This window comes from Notolabrus celidotus, chromosome 4 (genome assembly GCF_009762535.1).
Source record: "Notolabrus celidotus isolate fNotCel1 chromosome 4, fNotCel1.pri, whole genome shotgun sequence".
Classification (NCBI taxonomy): Eukaryota; Metazoa; Chordata; class Actinopteri; order Labriformes; family Labridae; genus Notolabrus; species Notolabrus celidotus.
In genome coordinates, this window is record NC_048275.1 from 21,817,833 (window position 1) to 21,845,576 (window position 27,744).

Sequence of the window (27,744 nt, forward strand, 5' to 3'; positions counted from 1 at the left end):
CGGTTCTAGACCATTTTTACTGGGGAGGCCAGGCTGGGGTCAAGGGGACACATTAAACCCTGACAAAGGAGACTGAGAAGGGTGAGGACCGGCTGAGAACAAACTGGCAAAATATCAGTGCATCCCTATATACTAGACATATATACTACTGTGTACTATATCAAAGTGCAGACTGACAGCAGCTGTTTGGCTGTTTACACTCAACATGAGTCCCTTAGCGCTCTAATGGACTGGAACCAAGTGCCACACGCATGTGTTCCGCCTGTAACATCAGCGCGATACCGAAGCTTTTTTTATTGTATAATATCATTTTGGTGTGGAGGGGGGGGGCACAGGGGGGTCCAGGTTCAGTTTTACAGGGGCACTGGCCCCTGTTGGCCCTCCCCAGAACCGCCACTGGTTTCATAGTATTATTGGAATTAAAAGCAACATTTTCTATTGCCTGCCTTAGAGGCTATGGCAAATTTCCGGCCTCTAGTTTGTGGTTTTATATATAGTGAATTGAATCATATTATGTCTGCATTGGTCATAGATAATCCCCTGTGTTACACAGAGACACTGTGTTATGCAGTCAACAATTAAGGGAAGAGCTCTAACCTTTACATTATCTGATCCTTATTGGTCCCAGTTCTAATTTGTAGACTGTTATCATTGACCCAGGATACAACAGTTTGCTCATTATTACAGATGACAAAGGTTTACTATTTGGTTTTTGAACCCTGTGTTAGGAAAATTAATGTAGTATTTAGCAAGTCGACTTAAAAAGAGCAAGGTAAACTGTTTGTAGCCCAACAGAGTGGACAATCTCTTTGTTAGTAAAAAAGAAGCGATTGAATCTAATAGTTTCATGCTATTTTGTGTAACAAACTGTCTCTGAATTCTGCATGGATGGATCCAAAAAATCCCAAATTGTTACGAAGGAAAATGTCAATGATGCAATGGATGACCCTCTGCACATTGAGTCCCCAACCCACATAATACAGGATATAATAAAACTTTAAAGGCCACACATGCAACCTTTCAATATGAAAAAAAAAAATCCTGTTCATTGTTGGGAATTGAGCGATAGAATAAAGTAAAAAAAACAACAAGTAAATCCTCCCACAAAATGTTTTTTTTAAACTCAATTTCAATTATTGGTGAATAAAAGCAAGTTCTGTTTGTTGTGTGGGGAGGGATGGACAGTAAACCCCCTTCACACACTCACATGTAGCCACAAAATCAGATGATGTGTGGGAATGATGCAACCTTCAAACACACTTTTGTTGTTTAAAGGAGTAGCCTGGATGTTCATCTGCAGGCCTTACTGTCTCCACCATAGACAGAGATCCAACATGGACTGAGAGACCTATTCAGTTCGCTGTCTGCCATTGGGCAGGAGGGTTTTATATTAAAAATCAGGCTAGCAAATGAATATGCCTGTGGATAATACCTCTTTCCAGAGTCAAGCTGTTTAGAATGATCTTGCATCGGATTTTAATTGTACTATCATGTTCAGCTGTTTGTGTGCATCTTTCTTAGAGATTTTGAGCATTTAACATTTTTGTTGAAAACACATTCTAACAGTGCTGTGTCCTTCAGTTTTAGGGGCCAGGTCTAAGTCTAACAGGCCAACGTTACTCATTATTAGGAAAATGGGGAGGGACAGACAGACAGACAGACAGACAGACAGACAGACAGACAGACAGACAGACAGACAGACAGACAGACAGACAGACAGACAGACAGACACAGAGGGGGATAAGTACATATATGCCAGTATTGAACTAGTTTGACAACTTTGTGTTAACTTGTGTTTTGTTTTTGTTTATTTAAGTAGTGGTTATAATAAAGTTTACAGACCTTCTTGGTGAGCTTTTTTTGAGCAAGTATGATCTTGTGGTTATTTTGCAAATGTGGAGGGGAGAATTTGCTTGAGTTTTATTCATCTATATGTGGAGAAATGAATTATGCCGCTACATTTTCCACTATGATGAGTTATTCTTCTTCATAATAATAATCGTTTAAACTGAAATTAATTAGAAAAACAAACTAAACAGCTATCACTGCATGATTTAACATTGCTGTATTTATAGAAATAATTGGCCAGTGGACTGTGTAATCAGCTAGTTTCACTTGTCCCCTTCAATAAACTAGCTGCCCATTACAGCTCTGACCTGTGCTGCTGTGTGATGATCCTCATTAACACCCAAACACTCCTCCTTATAGCTAATACCTTATAGCTACAGTATGTGACTGTATGATGTGCAAATGTCTCTCTCTCGCTCTCTCTCCCTCTCTCTCTCCTCCTGATCTTTCCCCTCTGTCCCTCTCCTCTCTGAAGACAAGGGCCTTTTTGTGCTAAAGGGGAATCATAGGACTCACATGCTTTGGAGGAGAAAAAAACAAATCACAGCAGAGGACAGGGTTGTTCTGAAGACAAGAGCAAGGCAAAGGAGTGAACTGAAGTCATCTGGAGCTGGATACAGACCTCAGAACTGGACAGCTGTGAAACTAGATTGGACCCAACCAGACCGGATATCTAAACATGGAAAATGGACAAACAGATACAGAGGACAGGACAGAGGATGTGTCAGAAGGTAAAATAAAAAAAAAAGGAGCCTCACTAGATTTGAAATTATTTTCTTAGAGAAAAAAGGTTTGTACTTTAGCAGCTTCTTACAGTAATGGCGATGTAAGTCATTGCAATGGATATTTGTTTGTTAAATATTAGCAAATATGAAATAATAATCACAAATTTCCAGAATCAATGTTCAAACTGTATAATAATTTATATTCTCTGACTAAAAGCCAAAGACCAAAGCAGAGAAAAGAAGCAAATCTGCAGTTCACATTCACTGCTCCAGATAGATATATCATTTGTAAAGAGTGGGGCATACGTATTACAATCTGCTTGGTGTAAGTTATTATAAAAAAAAGTTGTTTATAATAAAGACACAAAAGATCAATTATGTGTGAAACTATACAGTTACTGTGATTTTGATTACAATGTTCATTATTTATTTTTTCCTAAATAACTGTGGATCGTTTGAACTGGAGCAGGGTCTTGCTCTGGGATGATTCAATGCTTCCTTAATGTCATACCTAGAGAACTCATATAAAGTGTTCATTGTTACTTTGCATGGGATCATTTTCCAATGATTTCTCTAGAAAGAAAAAACCTGAGGGGGGGGGGGGGGGGGGGGGGACGCCTAATGGATACTGTGCAATAAAAATCCAACAACATTAAATCATCTGATATAATTATGGACAAACAGGGAATCCTTATGCATTTTATAATAAGAATCTCATGATTTCTTACATTTAAAATATTTTGAAGATATGAAGAATATGCACCATATAGGACATGTATGATGAGATATGTATTTGAATTTATGCATTTAATCATGTCAGTGTTCTCTGTTCTACAAGTCATATCACTGCCTCTGAAAATGCAGATGTTTCAATGTATTGCATTTACTTGCAGTTTCTCATGAGTTGACATCAATTCTTTTTTTTTTTTTTTTTTTTTTCTCTTTCTTTTTTCTTTTTCTTTTTCTCTTGTCTGCATATATATTTCTGGTTTTTGTCATGTTTGTCACAAACTGTCAAATATTAATGCAATTTATTCTTGCGAGTTGGCATCAATTCTGATTCCAGACTGTTTGCGAGAAGAGGACATGCACTTTAGAATCATGCGTTAAATTATGGACCACCATAATTCAACGCATGGTGCTAAAGTGTCTTGTGTGTCACTGTGACCTTTACTATCTTGTTTTTTCTGTGCCCAAAGGAGACAAGAGACTTTATATGTATTGCTACTCCTCCTTCCTGTCTGATAGGTCACTGTGGTTGTCAATCACAGGTAGTCATAAAGATATGCTGTATTGTGGTCAATTTCACGCTGAATGAGGCCATAACTTACAAAATGAAAACTGTGCTGTTTGTTATTTGTTTAAAAAACTGGGTACTGAGATGATTTACTCATTAGGAAAATAGTTGCCAATGTGAAAATCAACTGAGAAGTAGCATCAATTCATCATCTGGTTGCAAACAGCAGTTTCTAATGAAACAAATGCCCCCTGTTGGCCAGTGAAATGTAATTAGGTTTAAGGCACTGGTGAAACCTTTAAGATATGTACAGTCAAATATTCAGACTCTGGCTCTTACAAAAAGTTACACATTTTAAAGTTCAATCACAGGTCATAAAAAGCCACAAATAGCCTCACTCAGATGTGTGCTTCAGCATTGTATTGAATAGTGTTATACTTTAGTCGTAATGTCATTAGCAAATTACTTAAAATTAACTTACAGTAGAATCTGAAGGACATTTCATTTGTTTTCTAATTAGTCATAGAGTATTTTAGTTTCCTAACAGTTATAACTCAAACACTTCTTTCTTTCAATCTGAGGTCACTCAGGGACAATGTAGCTCAATGTTGACATCCTCAAGCCAACATTTTCGGGCCAGTGGCAACTGTAACAATATCACAAAGCCAAGTCATGTGAGGAAACTCGTCATACTGTAAATCCTGCAGACAGAAAGACTGTTCTTTTACACTGTACTCTCTCTCTCTTTAGCTCTTTGACAGTTTGAACGTGTTCTGGGTTACAGATGTTGCACATTGCGCCTGAAGGCCTTGTCAATTATGCATGGTAATATATGCTAACTGCGTATTTCATATGACCCTCTGCAAAGTTGACAGCAACTTCTTCCAGTGAACTTTGAATAACAAACAGGAGCATTGTGCTTTCATACAACCAGTTAATTGTCTCTAAATGCATTGCATTAAAAAGAGATATCCATCATAAATCTGAATTTCCTCTTGCAGCACTTCGTGCAGCACCATTATTTTGTAAACATGGCAGCAAACAAACCAGTAATATCTGTGATTTCATCAGGAGACACTTCCTGGAGCTGCTCGATTTACAGAGAATATAACACTCCCTTATCTCAAGTGACAGTGAGATACATGTGTATCACTTTCACCTGACTGCTGAGGTGCTCTTTAACCTAACTGTGTAAATCTTGACCTCTGTAAAAATGTTGTTAAAACATTTGTCATGAGCCCTGCAAGTTTTACCCTATGCACCAAGGATCATGGCTTCTTATCCTCTTCTATAAGCCATTAATGACAACTAACCCCAGAACATGAATTAACTGTTAGACATGTCTGTGCAATAAAATGTATCGCACAGACGGGTGGTTTTCAACATGTTTGGATTTGGATGGGCTGAAATATTCTTTGGTCTTGTGCTAAATTTAGGCTGACAAAACAGTTTAGTGTAGATAATGTAACTCAATGAGTACATGTTTAAATGTTGGTCACAAGATTCATCTGAATCAAGGTTTAAGTGTCTTGACTTTGTAAAAATCATGCCTATGAGGTAACAATAATACATCCTGCTTTTTTTCCCCCACTGCAAACTAAAGAGTCATTCAAATCCAATCATTTTTACCAACATTTATATCAGTCAACAGGTCAGATTTCAAGGGATATCTCCCAAATCTATGAATGTTAGTTTTGTTTCTGGAAGATATTTACAATGCAAAGGTAAAACACATCTATCATGGTATTTGTTAAATAAAATGTATGTCAAAAGTCTCACCGGTAGACTCTGTAAATACGGTCTTTAATTAAACTTAGAGGGTGGAGTGTTTAATTTTTACATCCTGAGTAATTTCTGCAATAGATGAATGAGTAAATTAAGGGATTGCATTATTGAGGAAACAACTTCATTGTTCATTGTGGAAGTTTGCAATCTGGAAGTTCAACTTCATAATGCACCTTTATGTCATAACAACTTGTTCCAACACATGTTTTAAGCTTTTATTAAGGTTCCCTTCTTATAGGTCTAAAAAGTTAATCAGACCATTATGTGAATCATTGTTTCTAAAGTGAGCTGTTGCCTTTTTGGATGCATATCTGAGCTGTGTTTCTTTTTCTTTTAGATACCGAAGAAAATATGGAAGAGGCTAACCTGGAGATCGCTCAGGTAATCAACAACTCTTCTTTTCTAAATTTGAAAGCAAGACTAGCCTTTAGGCTTACACTTCATGTGGGATAACTAGAAATAACAGCCAATTACTTCCCTTATTTCACAATCCAACTGGGTAACAGCTGGCATTGACTTCACCTTTGCTGCAGTCTGGTTTCCTCTCTTCACCTCCAGACCATCTCTCCATCTTTTAGGTGCACAGGGTTAAACTTTTCTACAAGGAAATCATTATAAAGTTTTTCTTGTTGGCTGATCTTTCCTAACTCACTGAGCTATTAAGCTCTAATAAACTACTTAATAGGTGTGCAGATTAATTTCAACAAGCCTAATATTTGTCTCAGTAAGTCATTGAGGGGGGGATTGTGGAACCAGTTTGGGGGTGTGTCTTGGCAAAGCAACAAACAACCAACATCCAGTACACATCGTCAGTTTGAATATGGAGGCCCACTTATTTCACTTCTATGGTCAGAATCTATTAATTCAATCAAACAATGACCCACTAACTCACACACAAACCAAACACAAAGTAGATACACTCAAACAAAACTCATAGTAATTCCAAACGCTGACTTTGGCTGCAATCACCTGATGTGCTCACCATAAGCCGAGGCTCTACCAAGCGCTCAGTGTCAGAATAGCCATTAAAATACATACATGGAAAATAAACCAAAATAAAACCCACATTTGTCTCCAACAATAGAAAAATGTTTCAAACATGCTTTTAAGTTTTTTTATGCAACTCTTTGACCACACATGACATACAGTCATCTGAAGCTCGTCTGCAAACATTGCAGTCATTAGGGGAGAAAAAGGTCAAAGGTCAGTGTTTCATTTGATCCTCAGGGTACTTCTCACATTCTTAGAGAGAGGAAAAGAAACACAATCAAACACTTCAACAGCGCTGTGTGCCTCAGGCTTTTCTCATTTGTGATGTACTTTTTGATGTAACTCTAAACACAGAATTCTTTCTTAAGCATTTGATACAGAACATTCTAGATATCAGCTAGATCACACCACTATACCCACTGTGGTGAGAGCAATGACATATTTTTATACTATTTTCTCTCATTAAGAATATCTTGTGCTATTACACCAAGTGCTCAGACTGAAAATTTCCATAATTTAGGGCACATTGTTCAGTTTTTCCCCTCCTAAAACTTATGTCACTTCTCATAAAAGCAAGGCCACAAAGCGTATTTGTTCAGCTGGAAGTAACCTGGCAGGAGAAAACACAGTGTGAAGACTTCCTTCTATTTCTTTGACTCCAATTTCTTCAAGGCCTCATGAATTAGATAAGGGGACAAAAGTAACTGTGTCCATACAAATGCTTAGGTTTGATTTTAGCTCGTTTTTAGCAAGTGAGCTCATGCTGTAGCATTTTTTAACCTTATTTTCTTATCTTTTATATGGTGTTTCAGTATCACACTTCAACTGCCTCTGAAAGTTGGATATTCTTGTTCTTTTTAATTTAAACAGAAGATAGATTATCTTTAAAAGCTCCTGTGAGGAACTGTTGGCTTTTGTTCAGTACATATCGTTTGGTTCTTGGGTTGCCTGTGACATCAGGTTAAATTGTTGTTTGGGTCTTTTGTGTTTGTTTTCTTTATGTCTGATTTTAATTTAGTTTTGTTTTTTTGTTTTTTTTCTGCTGTTGATTACTCATTGTGTTTGTTTTTATGTGCACTGTTGCTTTTCAAGCACTTTGTAATCCGTGGTTTTTAAAATGTGCTATATAAATAAAGGTATTATTATTATTTGTTGATCTTGGTGCCCCCTGTGGATAAAGTGTTACCTCTTATCACTTTGCTGTTTTTTTTTCCTCAGCCATCAGGGATCTTTGCAACTGCAAATGTATAAACAGTCTGTTTCTGTGGTAGTTGCTTTGGACAACAAAAATAGTTACATAAGTAAAAGTAAACCATTGCACTGACAGTCTTGTTTGCTTTTGTAGATCATACAGAAGCATCAGTCTCTTTATTTAATAACAAGCCAAAAAAAACTCACAGGAGCTTTAATCAGAACTCAATATTAGGCACTAGTGGGATTATACTGTCTGAATAGCTTGAGCGAAATACATGTGGGATCATGAAACACACCGGTAACCTCAGTTATAGCCAAAACTTACAAAAAACCACACATTAACAGGAAACAATATCTAACAGCAAAACATGACATTCAGTCCAATGCAAAGCATGATTGGAAATGAAGTGTGATGAGCAGTTGCTACATTATCCTAACTGTGAAAAAGTGTCCAAAATAGTATATTTGTTGTCAAATCTATTAGTGAGTTGATTTAACTGAGGCGGTTAGAATTCATGGGCTGCACAGTGGTGCACCGAGTAGTGCTGCTGCCTCACAGCTAGAAGGTTCCTGGTTCGAATCCCCAACCGAGCAGTTGCCTTTCTGTGTGGAGTTTGCATGTTCTCCCCGTGCATGTATGGGTTCCCTCCGGGTACTCTGGGTTCCACCCACAGTCCAAAAACAGTTGATGGATCACTCTAAATTAGGTTGGTGTAAGTGTGTGTGTGAATGGTTGTCTGTCTCTCGACCTGTCCTACTTTCTGCCCGAAGCCACCTGGGATAGGCTCCAGCCCCCCGTGACCCCTAACTGGATAAGCGGTCAAGATAATGGATGAATGGGATGGTTAGAAATCCCTTATTGTATTATGTTCTCATGAAACTCTTATTTGCTTATTCAGACGAGGCAACATTTGGTGAACTTAGATATGACAGACTAGACTGGAGATAATAAAATACTGAGGTCTACGTGGAATTCATAATGTAGTTCTTTAAATCTGTAACCCCCCCAGGTGCACAAAGGTGCACGAGCACTTTCAGCCACTGATAGCATCAGAAAGGAAGAAGAAGAAGAAGAAGAAGAAGCAGACAGATGCTCCATTCAGTCGGGTGCCTGATGCCTTTCACATGACCGAGAGAGTGTGAGCAAAAGAAAGAGAGATGGAAAGATTTTGGGAGAGTGAGAGCAGCTTCAGCCCATATTGTGTTCCCATGAGCTGATTCAGTTAACCCTGCAGGACAAAATTCAATCAACTTTGAAAGAAAAGGGAAGATGGAGAGAATCAACCACACAGACAATCCTAAACAAAGAGTAAGAAAGTGATATTTGTTTAAGATAAAGATGCACCAAAGTCACAGAAGGCTGCAAATAAACTGAAAGAAATTAAGAAAGAGAACAGAATGTAAAAGGGAAGAACAAAGTGTGCTCACACAATACAAAAACAGTCCTAGCAAAATACTCAAAATCAATTAACTGAGGAGATAATAACAGTTCAAAGAGTTCAGAAGTTCAGAATTAATGAAGGAATATGAAATAGCTTGGAGCATAAAGATTTAGATCCCATACAGATCCAACCATGTCTTCAATAGACACATTGAAGTGTCGAAAAAAAATCAATGAAGAAATTGAAGCTACTGTAAAGCAAGAGGGATGAAAAACTGCAACAAAACTGAGCACACAACCAGAGAAAAAAACACAACTTCTGATTCTCCTGGTGCAAAGTTTCAGCTTCTTTAATATTTAATTATTAAGTGTTTAGCAGCCCCTACATAACTCAACTTACACCTCTACCTCTTGAACCACAGCTGCAGGGCCTGGTGGCTGAGCTGCGGGAAGGGCTCCACGCCGCCCTGACTGAGCTGTGCGAGCTGCGTCAGAGGGACCAGGGCCTGGAGGAAAAGCTCCAGGCCCACGAGACTGATGTGGATGATAAGATAATGGGCCTCAAGAACTCCCTCAACACTTTCAAGGTGCTGGAGACTCTACAGAGAGCAAACACACACAAACACACACACAAAAAAGCTTCTACTGAGGCATGAAGGCAGATGTAGGATAATTTGGAGCATCTGACTGGAACTCAGTGAAACAAATTTAATTCACTTGGGAAGGCAACTCTGAACTTTCACACTGCTATGCAACAGAAGAGAGACAACACTGACAAGCAAGTTAGTCATACTTTGAACATTTCTTCTTATAGAAAGAATTCACAGTTATTATTATCATTTTATTATAATGAGTATAAAAACATCCAAAGTGGAGTTGTGGTTAGAGGTTTGTTATGGATGAACACACATACACATTCCAGCAGCATAATAAATGAGAATGCGTGTCAATTTGATCATATTTAACATGATTAAAACAGCATTGTACTGACTGTGTCGCCATTATCATGTTATAGCAGTGACATGAATACAGTTTCTTGTTAACATCTGTCGACAGGAGGAGCTGAATGTGGCCTTGTTCCACATAAAGGATGTGTCCAGCAGACAGAGAGAGGTGCAGAAGAGGATAGAACAGCTTCAGTCAGAACACAACAAGGAGTTCATCTCTGTTCCACACAGGTATGACAGACACATAATCTTTAATGTATTCTGAAGACACAACCAATTTTGTTCCATCCACTAAGGGGCTTTTAAATTATAGAAAATATGCTCCTTTCTATTTTCTAATTCCAAATGAACAAATAATTACCATTTAATCTTACCACTAGAAGGCCTCCTGATGCCATAAAACCTTTCAGCAATGCATGGAAGGAATGGAAGTTAAACTATTATGTAGTTTTGTGAAAACTGTTTTATTTTGCTCCTTCTATTATTAATCAACTCAAAAGCAGAAAGAGCTCCAAGGCAGATGTGCATGCATCAGGGGATGAACACATCTGTGTGCCCAGCCAGTCTGACCTCAGTGTTATCCAGCACTTCTTCTCCAGTTTACCACAAAGTGGATCACCACATAGGAGCACCACATCCACACAGAGTGAGTCTATGTGTGGAGTTCATTAATGTCTAAGCATTCATCACAGCTTTGATTGTGTAGGAGAAGAAGTAAAATGTGTGCATGTCTTTGTCTTTCTCTCTCTCTCTGTGTGTGTGTGTGTGTGTGTGTGTGTGTTGCAGCCTCTACTTCTGATCAGGAGGCTCAGCAGCAGCAGCAGAGAGGTTTTCTGTCCAAAACTCCAGTATGGAAAAACAGCAGAGATGAAACAGAGACACCAAACAACCCCACTGAAAACAGTAAGAGATATGAGTGTTAATGGATTTAATTCATATATAGTACTGCTGCACTTCAAATACCCTTACATGTGCTAAATGAATTACTACTGTTACAGCTGCTTACACTCAGTTGGCTCAGTTGACTTAGCATAGAGCAGGGGTGTCAAACATGCGGCCCGCGGGCCAAAACCGGCCCGCCAGAGGTTCCAATCCGGCCCGCGGAATAACTTTGCAAAATGAAAGGGTTACATAGAAGTCATTAAGACTGCAATTTTTCAATAAAAGTAACTGCTATTTCAGATTTGTCCTCTAGGAGTCGCATTAAATTATATTGTTGACGGAACGCACCTGAAAGGCGCTTTTTTTCCTGGGACTTTTTTCTTAAAGTGAGGAAATAGATTAGGCTACTAGCTGTTTGCATAATCCGGTTGAGATTCATAAATACTTTTTAGAGCACTATAAGATAATCCACTAAATAGTCAACTTTACCTTCTTCATTATTATAATCTATCTTTTCTTTTGCAGTAAACATTACATTTGGTGTCAGGTGAATGGGTAACCTGTGTGTTTGGTGTGTTCGCAGCAGGTTTCAGGGCTTAAAGAGTAAAATATTCGGCCCACTATGAGACTCATCATGGCAAAAAATACAAGAGTTTTTGTAGAAAGATAGTTAATTAAATGTGAACATTTTCAGAATGTGCTTGTACTTTTTTGCACTAAAACAAAGGGAAAATTTTGAGTTGTCATTATTTATAGGTTGTTATGTTGTGATTTTACTGGTCCGGCCCACTTTAGATCAACTTGGGCTGTATGTGGCCCCTGAACTGAAATGAGTTTGACACCCCTGGCATAGAGGGATAAAAAGGGGGAGGAAACAGCTAGCCTGTCAATATCAAAAGCAAATAATCTCCATTTAGGGACTAGTAAGGACTTGTAAAGCTCAGTTATTATCCTTTATATCTTATTCTTGGAGTTTCGCTGTTACTTTAAGGTTGCTGGGCAAACACAAACTGCTCCAGAAAGTCACAGAGTTGTTTTAAGAAAAAAACATTAGCCGTTTTGTTTTTGATGTTTGTTTTTATATGGATTAAAAACATTAGATTTAATCTTATATGGAGAGTTTTATTCTTTCTGTTGGATGTATGATACATTGGATAGTGCTTAATTAGCTTGGTCCACTTGTAGCTAGTCCTTTTGCCGAGCTAAGCTAACTGTAATGTTGTTAGCTAACTGTCTCATCTGTAAGACAGCTAGCTAGGTACATTTTTCAAAGAGTTAGACTTTTCCTTTAATGTAACCAGGTATGCAACCTTAAAAACACCATATTCAGTCTGGCTTTTATGTAGGGTTTTACAATTTCCTTACTTAACTTTTACTGTAATATTGATTTAAATGTTTCTTTACTATTTCAGTCATTTTAATTGTTATCTTATTCTATTTGTATGTATTTATTCACTTATTTATTTGTATTTATCTACTCAGTTTTATTGATATTTATGACCTTAGTTATATTTGAACTCTTATCCTTACCCTTTTAAATATATATTATTTTAACTATTTGTATTCTTAATTTTGATGCTTTATCTTTTTTAAATTACACGTTTTTATTTTTGGTGTGCATTAGTCTCTATTTTATATTATGTTATTTTAGTTTTAATTTTTTTATGATTATTATTATTTTATTATTATTATTATCTTCCTCTAATATGTCTTGCCATTATTTTACTTCTGCTTCTTTCTTGTTTTTCAATCGCTGTTAGGCACTTTGGGTTGCATTTGATTTGTATGAAAGGTGCTATATGAATAAAGCTTGATTGATTGATTGAAAACATTAGTTTTTTCCTAAGATATCACAAAACCACCGTAGGGGACAAAAACAGCCGTGGTCTTTGATGTCAGACGATAACTCTTTTAAGTTTGCATCATTAACAGACTCTTAAGACCAGCCAGTTGTAGCTTGAGAAAATAGCATGATAAAGACCCTACATCTTATTTAACTTACCATTGTTGAAATTTAAATTGTGGTTCGGTGTGTGTGTGTGTGTGTGTGCAGATAAGAGGCAGAGAGTTGCTCTGGAGCTGCTGGAGTCAGAGAGAGTCTACGTGTCCCACCTGTCGTTGTTACTGAAGGCCAACATCTCCTTTAATGGAACAGAAGCTCTGACATCCAAAGACAAACGGTAAGCCTGTAGACACACAACGATTCTGACAATAACACGCAATCTTAAGCAATCATCAAAACAGACATAAACAAGTCTTTATTTAAGTTAACATTAAGTGGATGAGGAAGTAATTTGATAAGGATGAGGCTCATCAGACATCCCCAACCTTATCTGCTTTGGAAAAAGATTTGGTATATTAAGAGTCACGAACTCAATACCTAATATAGACTGCAGTCATTTCTATCTCTGTCTCTCTTTTATTCTTTTTACCATAATCACAGGTCAACGCTCAGAGTCCATCTTAGGGGTGGCAACTGATCTTATTTGGGAGCTTGCCTTGTAGGGAGAACAGGAAATCAAATAATTTAATAAAAGCAGGTTATAAACACCAGCGAGACAGAGAGGATACTCTCTGCACAGCTTGCTAATCTAATCACTGCGTAGCTGCAGCACACGTGCTCCCACTGACTGAAACGCTGGTGAAATTATGTGCAAGTGCTGATTTGGGTCATTTAGGATTTGCAGTTGATTGCATTTGTTTTAATAAGGGTTTCCTGCTGCTTTCAGATGTCTTTTTGCTTTTTTTTGTCTTGTATTCGACAGACCATTTCCCAGCTCTCTGAGGTTTCTGATTCAGCAGCACTTGGAGCTCCTTCACACTCTGCAGGAACGTGTGCTCAAGTGCCAATGGCAAGGCATCATGGGGGATGTGTTTATGAGGCTCACAAGCAAAGAGGTAAAGCACAGAGACTGAATTGAATGTCTACAATTTTTGGACTATTAACTGTCATTTTATTACAGCAATCCTTCACGATAAAAATATGCACAATTATCAAACTGTGCTAGGGAAGCTGTTCTCCTTTTTACCTGAAACTGATTTGATCAAATAAAACTAGACTTTCATTTTTTGTGATTTTAAGTCTGAAAATTATGCACTTATTTAGACATACTGTGGTAGCATTTTACTGGGCCTTAAACATGTTGACATATGACATCTACAGGCAAGTAAACAAAACCCAGCCAGCTTTAACACCTGCACAAGTGAAGTGCAGTTACATATTCATTTTTACCTTTCAGGCTTTGATCCATTCCAGCTTTAAATAACTTCACTTCTTTTTAGATATAACCATTTCTTTTTGTAAATTTTGGCTGCTGTAGACACATTATCTAAGTAGTCTTACAGTATAATGACATACAGTACACCACAACCAAAGTCCAAGACTCCAAATAATCATATAGTTGAATTAATACATTTTTTTATCTTAAAATATACAGAAATATACAAGTAGGATGTATCTGCTATATCTGTGGTCATTACACAACAATCTGCACCTCCTGTTTGCTAACTTATACATCTAAAAATTGCCACCCACAATGTACAGTTCTGTTCCAGACAGTTAATGTGGCAGGGTCAGAAAGCTCGGTCTTGTGACCCACCATTTATAATGAATCTGAATCGCTTTGGCTGCCATGACGGACATTAAATCAAATGCCAAATTCCAGTGGAGCCATATTGAGAGCTGGAATACAGATTTCATATGGAAACTAAAGTGGTTCTTGTTAACTGATTACAAAAAGGATCCCAGTGGTTAGATGACAAAATGTATAACTCTGGGAAAGACGGGACAGCCCTCAGGGTGTAAAGACACTGGTTGTTGATGCTTCTGTAATGTTTTCATACAATAATAAAACTAACAGCTAAACTTTTGAAAGAACTTTAGGACCTCCTTTTACATCTAGAAAGATTTGTAGGCAGACAGAACTATGAATTTATTATGCCAGAACAATAATGTCAGTGTTTTTCAAGAGATGTTTGAATATAAGGTGTGAAGAAGAAACAGTGGCAACTTAATCCCAAGGAACGCAGAGAATAAGAAACTCACCATGACAGTTTCCCTCTTTGTCCTCTTTCAGAATGATTTCCTGGACTTTTATGTTTCCTACCTGAAGGAGCTTCCAGACTGTCTGTCGGTTGTCACCATGCTTTCCTCCAGCTCCATGAAATCCTCTGCCTTCTTGGAGGTAACAAAAAAGGAAATTATACACTTTCAGGAACTATGAGATAAGAAGTTGTGTAATATCAAACAGCTTGATCTTTCATGAACTATGACACAATTCTAATGTGATTAAAAAAGTTGAAATGTATCCTAGTATAATCAACCCCAGCATCCCTGTTATTCTAAAGGTGTTGTTTAACCGCAGGAACTTTACCCCAGAACTAGGGACTTTACCCCTGAACTGCGTGCGTTTCGACCGGGGGTAGATAATCTCCCCCCTGATAAGCCCCTGCTTGGGGAGTAGTACTTTTCAAAGGTCCTGGGACTTTCGGTTGAACATAACGGTGTTTGTGGAGTTTACACAGTTGTCGAAACACAGAGGGAGTTCCTGGGAATGCATACCAGTTTAGTTTTTTATTAAAATTTCAAAATATTATTTAATATCATTTTTTTTTTCTCCAAACGTCACTGGCCTGATTTGGACTTCAGCCCGAGGTCGAAACGCAGACAACAATGGGGGCACAGGAACCTTTTAGTTCCACGGAAAGTAGTTCTGGGGGCTAAAAGACCCCGGAACTCTTGGTCAAAATGCACCTTATGAAAACTCTGAGGAATCAAAACAGTCATCAAGTGGTCAAAAGAGGTCATTAAAAGTCCTGTTTGTGAACCAAAGTAACAGAAACTGCTGTATACAGCCACCCTCCTTTGGTCTGCTGTACTAACTTATTTTTTTTCTTCCACTGTATTTGGCTGACATGACTATTGACTGTGATTCCCTGTGCGTCTATAAGAGCGATATAACAGGTGATGAATCCAAACCCTCTCTCTACACTTTGCTGCTTCAGCCGGTTCAGAGGATCCCTGAATACCTTCTGCTACTGCAGGTTAGATTTATACACACATTTTAATTAAAATAGATACATATTTCTATTAAAAAGCTTACCTATTGAATGTCATACACTGTCAATTCAAATACAATATCCCTGCTGAACAAGATATTCACAGGTTCATAGAGCTGAATCACAGAAAATTGCTTAATATCATGTTTATGCAGATGACTCTGAACCGAGCATCTGCAAAAAAAAAAATATGTGAACATGAATAATTAATATGTGAGTGTATTTTTTGCAGGGCCTGCTGAGGCAGACAGATGCAGAGCACCCAGACTATTACCTGCTGCTGGTGTGCATCCAGCAGTTCAGGTCCTTCACGGCTCAGTACCACCACCTGCTCCAGCACAACCAAGAGCTTCTGCTGCACAACCGCAAGGAGATGAAGAGGTCAGGGATAACACTTTACAAAAAATAAATTACAAGTATGCCTAACAGGTTGATCATGAAGTACTCTGACAGTTTGAGCCGTAGTGAGGTAAAGTAGTGTTCTGGGTCACCTGCAGGTCTTCCATGAAACAGCTGTTCAAGACAGTCGAAACTGGGATTCAAGCTAACCACATTGGCTCACCGTACCCTTGCAGCAGCTCAATGCTGTGAGTTTTTTTTTTTAAACGTATTGGATGCTAGGAAAGTAGCATATAATCAGCTTTTTGGTAATTTGTGCTTAGGTGGCATCAGCGTTAATGAATTTGCTGACATGAATCATCTATTCCCAACAGAGAACAAGCAAACCAGGTGAAACAGAGCAAGCAGCGACTTCTGGATCAGATCCATTCTCATCGTTTCCAAGCTTGGGAGCGGGAACAGAATTCAGAATCTCATTGTTATGACACAGATTGGGTCCCTCAGCTCCAGTTCTTCAGCCCCAATGTGGAATCAAGGAACCACAAACCAACAGGTCTTTTTTTAATTTTGCGAGAGATGATCTTTCTCTTGTTTCTGGTTGATTAGACCTTCCACTCTGGGCATCCACAAGAGTGCTATGATAGTTATCAGGCAAAGCAGTATTCTTCTAGAAGAGCTTATTGTATAGCCAAACAGTACTAGTGTCCAGAGTATGCGTCTGAGTCCGGTTATATAATTCTAAGACCCATGTGTCCATCCATTTTCATCTGCTCCTCCAGGGTTGGGACATACCTTTCCCCAACAACGGATGGGATGTTTAACCCCTCCAGCACTCTAGATGTGTCCTAGGGTCTCCTCCCAGTTGGACGTGCTAAGAAAACCTCAAAAGGGAGGCATCCTAGTGAGATGCCTGAATAACCTCCAATTGCTGCTTTTGATGCAGAGTAGTGTAGTAGTTCATATTAAGTACTTTGTTTGAAGCCAGACATTTTGAGTAGCTTGTATGAATGTTTCCTACTCAAGGGTACAGCAGGGTGATTGACAGCTGAGATAGTGGTTTAACACTGGTCCGCACAGGTTGAGAAAACCCTGGCTACTGTATGCTTAAGTCTGACTCCCAGTAAAATCAGAGATTATGGAGCAAATTTTGAGTACCCAAATTAAATTGTAATCCACAGTCCAAAGCACAGGCCTCAAAGCCTTGGGTAATCAAACTTAGAACATGCTGCATCATCACTCAGGTTCCTATCCAATGTCATATCTATTGGCTTCAGAGCCCTTTTGCTATAACTTAGTGTTGCCTCTTCATGGTGTCACTATTGCCTTATCTTTCAACAACTCATCCTTTGGCTTTCAGGTCTGGGCAGTATCCCAGAGAGTGAAGGATCTGAGGGGTCCGTGCAGTGCCAGCATCATCTGCCTTCCAGACCAGCAGATTTCCATCAGATTCAACCAGGCTCTGCTCTGGCAGATGCCCTCGGAGAGTTCCTTCTTCCTCCAGACACACCGGGGATGGAGAGCCTTTATGAAGAAGAAGGAGGCTCTCTTCATGATGTCTCCATGTTTGACCGCTGCTCCTCAGCTTCTTCAGATTCCTCCATTGACATCGCCTTTGTGAAATGCCCCAAAGGCCCCTCAGCATCGCATCACGCAATGGCTGCAAATGTGTCCACGACCAGGGATGTCTTTGGCTACAATGGTAGCCAAGGGAATGGTTACAACAAAATACCCAACAGAGGTTGTGTGTCTCCAGATGAAGCTGTAATGATGCGGCACAATCAGCATCGCCCCCTTCAGGCTAGCCAGCGTAAGAGCAAGGTGGGATTGATTTTGCTTAGGTGCAACGATTCTCAGGCAGTTCATACATGTTTAAAAATCAACATGTGCATCTTCTTTGCTGAATAGTCACTGAATGGCCTGCAGATGGACGCAACAGTGAGTCTGGATGGCGGTCATCTGTCAGACCATCTCCACAGGGTTGGACTGGGAAGCCATGCCAAGCTGGAGCGCCAAGGAAGCAAAGGCAGCAAAGGATGCTCCACCCCATCTCGCAAGCTCCAGAGCCCCATGGGGAACAGAGCTGAGGCAGAAAAACAGCACGATGATCTTCAGGGGATGCTCAGTATTGTAGGTTTTAACACAAATGTAAATAAAAGCTATATAATCTTTGCATTACATTTTCCTGCAGTTTAACCTCTGTAGCATTTTGATTGACACACTGTCTTACCCAGAGTGATTGGTATCTATTTTTCCTCACTTTCTTTTTCAACCTAAATAGCAAAATAAAACCGAATAATACTCTTGATGCTTTCTATAGTGTAGACCACCATGGTGGTCTTAGGACCAAACCATGATGAATGAATAGAATAAAAGCAGTACTGTGTTCAACCTCACCAGGACTCTGGATTTCAGTCATGGGGGGAGGATGCAAAGTGGAGAGGCGGGGCAGAGGAGAATAACCACACCCCCTTCAGCGAGAGGAGCCGGAAGCAGGACAAAGGAGGGTTCAGAAGTTCATTTAAGAAACTCTTCAAGAAGAAGTAAGAATACAATTGTAACATGAAAACATGCTTATGAATAGAGTGATGCTGAAGCTGTTATTCTGATGGATCAGTAAAGCTACTCAAAACACTTCTGCCGTCTAAGGCAGCACATTTTCCCAAAAAGTTTTATGCCAATGCTCTAAAGCTGAGGTGGGTAATTTGGAGAACTAAGCTAGGTTTGAAGTATTTAATTCAACAGAAGAGGAAAGAAGTACAAGGCATCAGATATCTATTTATCAAAAAAATCCTTATTTGCTTTTGTGCATTGCCTTTACACTGCTTGGCAGTACCTGCATCCAAATGGACTTGAAGCACTTTGTCACTCTTACTGATCTTGTTTCCTCTTGTCTAGATCTTTGCTTGTGTTCTTGTTCTTGTATGTACGTCACTTTGGATAAAAGCGTCTGCTAAATGACATTGTAACATTGTAACATCTTACTAACTGTATACAAAAACATCTTCTCTGCTGTGTTACTAACTTGTTGAAGACTCAGCTCATGCACTGTGGGTGCACAGGCAACATTATTTAGGTAGGCAGGTAGCTGGCAGGTTAGCCATCCAATAATTTCAATCTGTCTGTATAAAACAAAAAATCTGCCATGTTACAGGCTTGAAACAGCAACAGATACTTTTTTTTCTTAAATAAATTGCCTAACTGTCCTTAATTTTCAGAAATACCTACTTTGAGTTATTACAACAATTCTTCATAAATGGAAGCTGTAAATGTACCCCTCTTTTTTTTTTTTTACAGGAGCAGTGATGAGAAGAAAGACAAAGGTGGTGAGAAATCAGTAGACAACCAAAACAACAGTGAACCTGAGACATCAGGGAAAAATCCCAAACTGGTACATCTTGAGATAAACCGTGGCACAGCTGTATGAGCCTCACACAAACACTGTCGCAAACTGATCAAATGTTAAAGTGAAACACATGCAGTATCAGTGCAACACAAGGCACACTGACTACTGTTATATGCTGTACAGGTATAATCCGTTTAGCTAAGCTCTCTTTACTCTACTTATATCCAAGCAAGAAGCTTTGAATTTTTTTTTAAACGTTTAAGTTCAATGTGAGGGAACATGCTAAGCATGGCTTTTGATGCCAATTTGAGCATGACAGCTGTAAAATTGGAGTTCCTGGAAGAACAAATTAAAAAATGAGGATGTGATTACAAACTTGACCACTAGATGGAGTTTGACACTGAGTCCTTTAACTTTCAGACGGCTCTATAGTTGCCTTCTGTTTCTATAATTGTATCTGAAGACTGAATCAACCATCCTCTCTTTCCTTTCTTGTTAAGTAATGTTTGCATAAAATGTGTGCAAAACTCATTGATACCTTCTTTATCTTCAGGGACAGTAGACAGTGGACAACTATCTATTCATCTTCTTAATGACATCAACCCTAAAAAAGTGATTGTTTTGTATATTATTTACTCAGGAGATCATTTATTAAACTGCTCTTTGTGTGTGTTTGTAGAGGTTCAACATTTTGCTTTTAGGAAAGTCAGTTATTCTACGCATCGAACAGAGTTATTTTGTAAAGAGGTGAATGTGTCAATCAAGAGACAGAAGAAATGCTCAATAAAGGTCCACGTTGAAAGAAATAAAAGCTTCTCAGCTGCTTTTCTGTTGATGAAATATAACTCATCTATAATGATAATAATTATAATAACACATTTTATTTAGAAGTGCCTTTCAAAACACTCAAGGTCACTTTACAGACAGAATAAAACACAATAAATAAAAACAACGTGATAAAATAAATGAAAACAAGCAGAGTTACACCAAGTTAAAATGAGGCAGTGAAGTTAGACAGGGAATGCAGTTTGAAACAGATGAGTTGGAATTGAACAGGGGTAGTGAGTCAGAGTTTTGGATGTCTGGTGGGAGTGAGTTCCAGAGTTAGGGAGTAGAGCGACTGAAAGCTCTGCTCCCCATGGTGCTGAGACTGGCAGGGGGCACAGAGAGATGGAGGGAGGAGGAAGACCTGAGGGAGCGAGAAGGGGTGACAATGTGGAGGAGGTCAGACAGATACGGGGGGGGGAAGAGGTTGTGGATGGCCTTGAATGTGTACAGGAGGATTTTGAAGTTAATTCTGAGTTTGACCGGGAGCCAGTGAAGCTGCTGGAGGACGGGGGTGATGTGGTGAAAGGAGGGGGTTCTGGTAATGATGCGGGCGGCAGAGTTTTGGACCAGCTGAAGTTTATGGAGGGATTTGTGAGGTACACTGAAGAGGAGTGAATTACAATAATCGATATGGGAAGTGACGAGACTGTGGACCAGGATGGCAGTGGTGTGAGGGGTGAGAGAGGGGCGGAGACGGTTGATGTTGTGGAGATGGAAGTATGCAGACCGGGTTATGTTATTGATATGAGAGTGGAAAGAAAGTGAGCTGTCGAGGATGACACCCAAACGCTTTACCTGTGGGGAGGGGGACACTGTCCATGGTGAGGGAGAAACTGTCGGCTTTGGATAAGGTAGATCCCCATTGGTTGCTCTGGAGCACACATATTGAAATTAACTTGGCTTCTGATTAAATGTTATCTTTGTAACCTACTCATTAAGATGACAGAGCGCAAATCATATTGCACAAATAATTGAAAGCTTAATATAGACTCTGCATCATTGAACTAGCTTGTAACTTATTCACATGAAGCAGTCTGCTGATAATAAAGTGAGTTGATATTTTTGGTCCTATTTAAAGCTCAAGTTTTATTGCTGGCTTTGAAACACACAAATGATGCTTCTTCATTACCTACAAAACCAAAGGAGACCATCAGCAGCAAGATACATTTTTCTATATAGTAATTTTTACATCTGAAACCACTACCGCAGGGTAAGGGTCAGATGATATTAACAGCTTTAACAGCCTTTGCTCACATTTTCCACGGTTAGTGGCAGACTTGACTGTTACAAGACAACAGGATGAGTTGTTCTGTCAGAAAATACTATTGAAACATGTACGGGGAAAGACTGAAACCATAACCATACACCACATCACACCCATCCTGCAACAGCTCCACTGGCTCCCCATCACAGAACGGATCAACTACAATATACTTCACCTCACCTTCAAATCTCTCTGACCTCTTCCATACTGCCACACCCGTCCACACCCTCAGATCCTCCTCCTCCATCCATTTCACTGTCCCCCCTGCTCGCCTTGTTACCATGGGGAGCAGAGCCTTCAGCCGCTCTGCCCCCCAGCTCTGGGACTCTCTCCCACCTGACCTCCGTAACACTGACTCACTCCCACATTTTAAATCCAAACTCAAAACTCATCTGTTTAAACTGGCTTACTCCATCTGACCACAACTCCTCTGTCCCTTCACTTAAAACTTTTTAAATTGTATTTTATTACTGTTTGTTATTTAAACTCTGTTTGTTATTTAAACTCTGTTTGTTTTAATAATGTAAGGTGACCTTGAGTATCAAAAAAGGCGCCTATAAATAAAATGCATTATTATTATTATTATATTTGTTGAGCGTCTTCACATGTTAGCACTTGATATATAGGATATTCACATAGTCCAGCACAGACAGCACAGTTTTTGAGTCTTTCAGTCTCTGCTATAAAAAGCTCAACACATTTGTCTTGTGAAATGATAAATGCTTCACTCTTAATTAGCCATATTTGATAAACATAAAAATACTTTGAGGCCATAATGGACATTTCTAAAGTTTAAGGAATTCTTTGCAAAAGGTATTGGTCACTACTAGTCCAGGTCAGATTATTAAACCATTATACAAACTATTACATTTCAAGATGTCCTCCATAAGAAATAACCAACTCGAGAAACCAAATGGTTGATATCCTTCTTTTTAATGTGTTAACCTGTCATCTCATAAATCTGTTACACTTCTGAACCAAAATATAGGCAATTATACAGTATGTAAAACAAACCCATTTTTATTTTACAATATATACATTTCATAACGTGTGCATTGCATTATGAAAACAAAAGACAAAGGTGATGTAATTGTGACAGAACAGAGGAGACTTGTTTTGTATCATTGTGTAGACCTGGGCTAAAACAGCTTCTGCAAAGAGGGTTTACTTAGTCAGGATGGAGCACTAGAATGATCAACTTCACCACATGCAGACATGGAGAAAGATCTCAATGCCAATTTAGTCATGTTTAATCATGTGCCTGTCAACATCTGGTGCTCACATCAACTGAGAACAATCACTATGATCGATTTTTCCACATGTGATTTGACTTGGAAGTAGTTCAGATAAAAAGAAAATCAGCAAAACCACGATGGAAGGCCATGTTGGCACCTGCTTTAGAGAACAGTATAATCTGGAGTTGATGATAAAAGACATGTTTGAACGCATATTTTATCCTTCAGAAATGTTCTTTGTAATTCTGCTAAGATACAATGTCTGAAAATGTAAAGAAAATAAAAGGCTCTAAGTAGACTGGTGAAAAAAACGTGAAACTTGAGGCCATTTTTAAAACAATCTGTGATGGACTTTGACTTCATTTTAAGTGTTTTAGTATCTAGCTGAAAGTGTTTTGGTCATTTATGAACAGTAAGACAGAACAAAGACATTTGAACTCATCTCTGAGAACATTTTTGTTTAGTATTAACCTTTAACGATGTTCATAGATGTCAGCTTTTTCATCAAGGACTTGACACGAGGTAGACTATCTAAACTTGGCCGATAAAATTTACAACAACATAATTTGGCGTTACATTTAAAAACTTCAAATTTATGTCATCTGACATCAACCAAGCTGTAATTGTCAAAAACTGAGGATACATTCACCCATAAAAGTATGAACTGGTAACATGTTTTGCAATGCATGATATGATGACCAATTAGGTCGCTAAAAATCAATAAATTCAAATGAACTGAGCCAATGTATGACACCTTTTAATTAGGTTAATGGCTGCTGATTTCAAGCTTCGGTTAGAACTTATGTTTGACATTGAAAGAACGATTTCTTGAGAGAATATTCTTTTCATACAGCCTCATAATGTGAATACAACTTAGTTGCAGCCCTCAATCTATGACACAGCCTAAAAACACATTGGCTACAAGCACATTGCTCAGCAGGAGTGTGGCTAAATCACTTATCAGGGGTAGTGATTTCACTGAAAAGGCAATTTAAAAAATGCTAAAAATACATTGTTTGCTTTTGTTTTTAAAGGCTTTTTAAGGTCTAAGGTTACTGGTTCAATTTTATAAATGTGATACTGCAACATTCACCGAGCTACAGTTTGACACATTTTTGCCTGACTCAAGCGAGTTTGTGACCTGGACATGGCTCAGCTCCAGCTGTTGCAGAGCAGTTCAACTTGTTTGGCTGATTAATGGCGATAACAAGTCAAAAAAAAGGGCACCACATTGGGGAATTTTCCACTCCATACTTACTACATGGCAATTAAGTTCAAGTCTAATGTTGTTCAAATTTATAAAATTTGTTTTCCAGGTGCAAAGTGTGGGGATACTAAAAAATAAAAGTGTGCACAAGAAAAGAGACTAATATTTGATATCCTCACACTGGATTCAAACTCTTTACATTTAACAAGACTAATTGAATTACTTGCAGTTAAGTATCAGGAGCTGAAATCTAGTGGGAGGATGTCTATCTCAATAACTAACACCCATGAGACCCTTATGAAACAGTGTAAAGTGGCAATGGTAGGTTTACTGTCACCGAATGTTGGGAGAGAGGACATGCTGCAATGTTGAGTGTGAGAAAAAAAGGTGTAATGTTTTACAAAGTGGAAAGTAATCAGATTGAATTGAATAAAGTTTTGATAAAGAGTAACTAGGAACATGAAGCTGTTACATTCTTTCCCCCAACATGGCAACATGTTCCTTTAAAAACCACCTCAGTAACATATAGCAACATGGCTGAAATGTTTAAATTCACAGAATCATTTTTCATTCACTCCAAAGGTAAACTTTGAGAAAATAGACAAATGAGGAATTGATATCTCAATTCAACATTTCAGCCCTGTATTTGACATATATATATTTTCACTGTTCAGCTAAACTAGTGTTCTCGTCCTCTTTTACCAACCTCTTGTGTCACAGCTTGTAAAGACTGGTAGTGTACTGCCACATGTAGACTCTCCTACACACCACAGAGTGCACATTGACATGCATGAAGTGATCTCTCATACAGATATAGGCTTTAAAAAAGTCACAGCAACAAAGGCTGAAGTTAAAAACTTCCCCAAATATGACTTAAATGAATGAAAAACTTCGACTTGCACAGAAATTTAATTAGCCGCCACGTTTCTTTGCTAGCTTAATTGTCTATTAGCGTTCAAAGCTCAATTTTGTCATAGAAGGTTCTTTTTTGAGAGAGCTGAAACATAGAAACAGTCTTCTGTTCCTTTCAGAAGCTAAATGGGTAGCTAATATTTTACTAGCTAATCCTACCTCATTGTTATAGATAGACAATCCAAGCTAAACAAGCTGTTTTGCTAGCATTAGGCAACTGGGACTTATCTAAGACTTTACAGATGTTTAATACTAACAAAAAATGTTGCATTGAGAATTTTTCCAGCATAGTAGTATTTGATTCACATAAGAATCCCAAATCTTGTTTTCACTTCTCCATATAGAAAATATGCTTTTTTGTTTGGAGGCTAGTAGCACAGAAGCTAGCTAGGAATGAGAGCCAGGCTTTTGGTTCTTTTTGTACTCTGAAAGGTTGATACATTGCATATTGCCTACATGTTATCGTTTCCTAGATTGATAGGTCTTTGTCAAGCACAAATTGAATATAGTTTGAAGCAATTAAATCATCTTCTCTGGATAACCATGTGAAATGGGGTTTCTGCCACTGATTATAAACTGTTTTCTAGTGTCAAAAGTCATTTTATAGAGTTACTTTAACAGAATATATCCTTGTACTTTTATATACCAGCCATGTAGAAGTGGGAGATGTTAAATAAAATGCCAGAAATGATCCCTCAAAACTAAAATAAACCGGGTCCTCTGGATAAACATAAATAATTCTCTTTCTGTGTAAATCTTGATTTTTTGGGGGGGGCTCAAGCAAAAACATGACTGTCACTTGTTAAAGACCAGATCTGTACATGATGCACTTGTATGTGCATATTCTAAGTCTACGCATACACACATACACACGAACATTGTGCATACACACAAGGTCATATATTATAATGACATCACATTTGTTTGTCTAATACCTTTTTCTTTGTGCAAATTTTTAAACACCAGTGGTTCAATAAAAATAAAGAAAAAAAAAATGGGGGAAAAAAGCGTTCTGATTAAAACAGCATTTAAAAATAAAAGGAGGGTGTCAAAGAGTGAGTGAAAACTTAAAAGAATACAGCTTGTAATATCTGCAGCCCAGACGACTGTTGCTGTGGTGCAGACAAGCAGGAGGTTTTTTGGGTGAGTCATGCTAAGGGGAAAATGACCAATCAGTGCTGCTTGCTGTGTTTACTCAAGCCAACCCTGAGCTCCAGAATGTAGTATCACATTACTAAAGCTGTCCACCTGAGGAGACTGCAGGGCGCTTCCTGATTATCCTCACATGACCACAGAAGCAGGAAGTGAATTTACTGCCCTGTCACTCCTCCGCACCAGTCTCTGTCTGCCTGTCTGTCTGTCTGTCTGTCTCCACAGTTCTACAGAACAACTATACATACACCTATCTACATGACCAATCTTCTTAGTGTTCGTCTGTCAAAAAATACTACATTTATATTTACAACAATTAAATAGAGGTCAATTAAGCACTTGTGTGGTGTGGTGACGGGTATCGGAATTTGATGCTAGCAGAAGTGGCAAAGCTTTTTTAGTCTCTTTTTTTATCCTTTTTTAAAAAACAAAAAACAAATAAAACAGGTGAGCCATCCTGGTTGTTAAAGTTACATCATGCCACAATAAATAAAGGTGTAGTTTAAAAAAAAAAGGGGGGAGAGAAGGGAAGAGAGAAGGGAGACAGAGGAAGAAAAGATGAAGGACTAAGAGTTTTTCTGTGCAAGATGGCTCTTCTGTGAGGCTTAGCGCAGGTAGCAGTAGCAGTAGTAGTTGTAGTATGTGTACAAGTAGTAGTAGAAGTAGTGTTGAAGTCAGACTTCTATGCTGGATGTAGATTTTTTTTCCCAGTGTGCAGTGTGCAGGGGAGGGTATCAAGGAAGATTCTGGGTACAGACCAGCAGTTTCAAACCTCACTGTGTCAGAAAAGTGTCAACAACCCGCTGCTCTACTACAACACACTCAGCTAGTGTAACACATGTAACACTGTGGTTTACTCAAACTTCTGCAACTGGGAACCCACATCAGCACCCACGAACAGCTCCCTCCTCTCCTGGTCACGCGACCCCAAAGGAGGCTGGGTGAGTTAGTGGTGGAGTTAAACTGAGTGCGTCTCCCAGTTGCTCTCTCCCCTGTTTGCATTAGTGGTAGGCTGTTTAGAGAGTATTTTCATGTGCATGTGTGTTGATCTGTGTTGTGAGTCTCAGTAGCTGTTCTCGTGGCCTGCCAGGATGTAGAGGTTGCTGTGGGCTGTGGGGTTGTCCGTCGGCCTGCTCTCCAGCACCACCACTCTGCAAGACAAACACACACACGCACACGCACATGCACACTCACACACACACACACACACACACACACACACACACACACACACACACACACACACACACACACACACAAAGCCAAAGACACAAGCATACACAACATCAGGTTTAGTTTCATAGAAAGGTCACAAATCACTTTTTTCCCCCTTTAAATCCCAGACAAACGAACAGCACAGCCTGATTTGTTATGGTGTTAGTTTTTCTGATGAAAATAGATACGTTAATGGAGGATT

At 38.7% G+C, this 27,744-nt stretch overlaps 2 protein-coding genes across 15 annotated transcripts in view; one reads left to right on the top strand and one right to left on the bottom strand.

The window, feature by feature from the left end:
- Positions 1 to 2,666: 2,666 nt before the first annotated feature.
- On the top strand, positions 2,667 to 20,525 carry arhgef33 (Rho guanine nucleotide exchange factor (GEF) 33). Its single transcript, XM_034682309.1, has 17 exons — positions 2,667 to 2,674; positions 8,790 to 8,916; positions 9,583 to 9,747; positions 10,217 to 10,338; positions 10,608 to 10,753; positions 10,894 to 11,010; positions 13,043 to 13,169; positions 13,755 to 13,887; positions 15,066 to 15,173; positions 15,940 to 16,032; positions 16,280 to 16,428; positions 16,545 to 16,634; positions 16,761 to 16,939; positions 17,744 to 18,204; positions 18,292 to 18,513; positions 18,784 to 18,926; positions 19,681 to 20,525. The coding sequence occupies exons 1-17, from the start codon at positions 2,667 to 2,669 to the stop codon at positions 19,808 to 19,810; spliced, it is 2,520 nt and encodes an 839-aa protein (XP_034538200.1). The 3' UTR covers positions 19,811 to 20,525.
- Positions 20,526 to 22,735: 2,210 nt separating this feature from the next.
- Positions 22,736 to 27,744, bottom strand: part of LOC117811481 (mitogen-activated protein kinase kinase kinase kinase 3-like) — a 52,766-nt gene continuing 47,757 nt past the window's right edge. For all 14 annotated transcript variants that reach the window (XM_034681788.1, XM_034681789.1, XM_034681786.1 and 11 more), the window contains one exon: positions 22,736 to 27,478. In XM_034681788.1, the coding sequence (XP_034537679.1) occupies positions 27,391 to 27,478 (88 nt within the window). In that variant the 3' untranslated portion in view covers positions 22,736 to 27,390. The remainder of the gene's footprint in view (positions 27,479 to 27,744) is intronic.

What these genes read in the sequence shown, in the direction of transcription:
- arhgef33 (XM_034682309.1), top strand. An exon ending in ACTCCCTCAACACTTTCAAG is followed by an intron (nt 9,748 to 10,216) that starts GTGCTGGAGACT and finishes ATCTGTCGACAG; the next exon opens with GAGGAGCTGAATGTGGCCTT. An exon ending in AATACCTTCTGCTACTGCAG is followed by an intron (nt 16,033 to 16,279) that starts GTTAGATTTATA and finishes TATTTTTTGCAG; the next exon opens with GGCCTGCTGAGGCAGACAGA.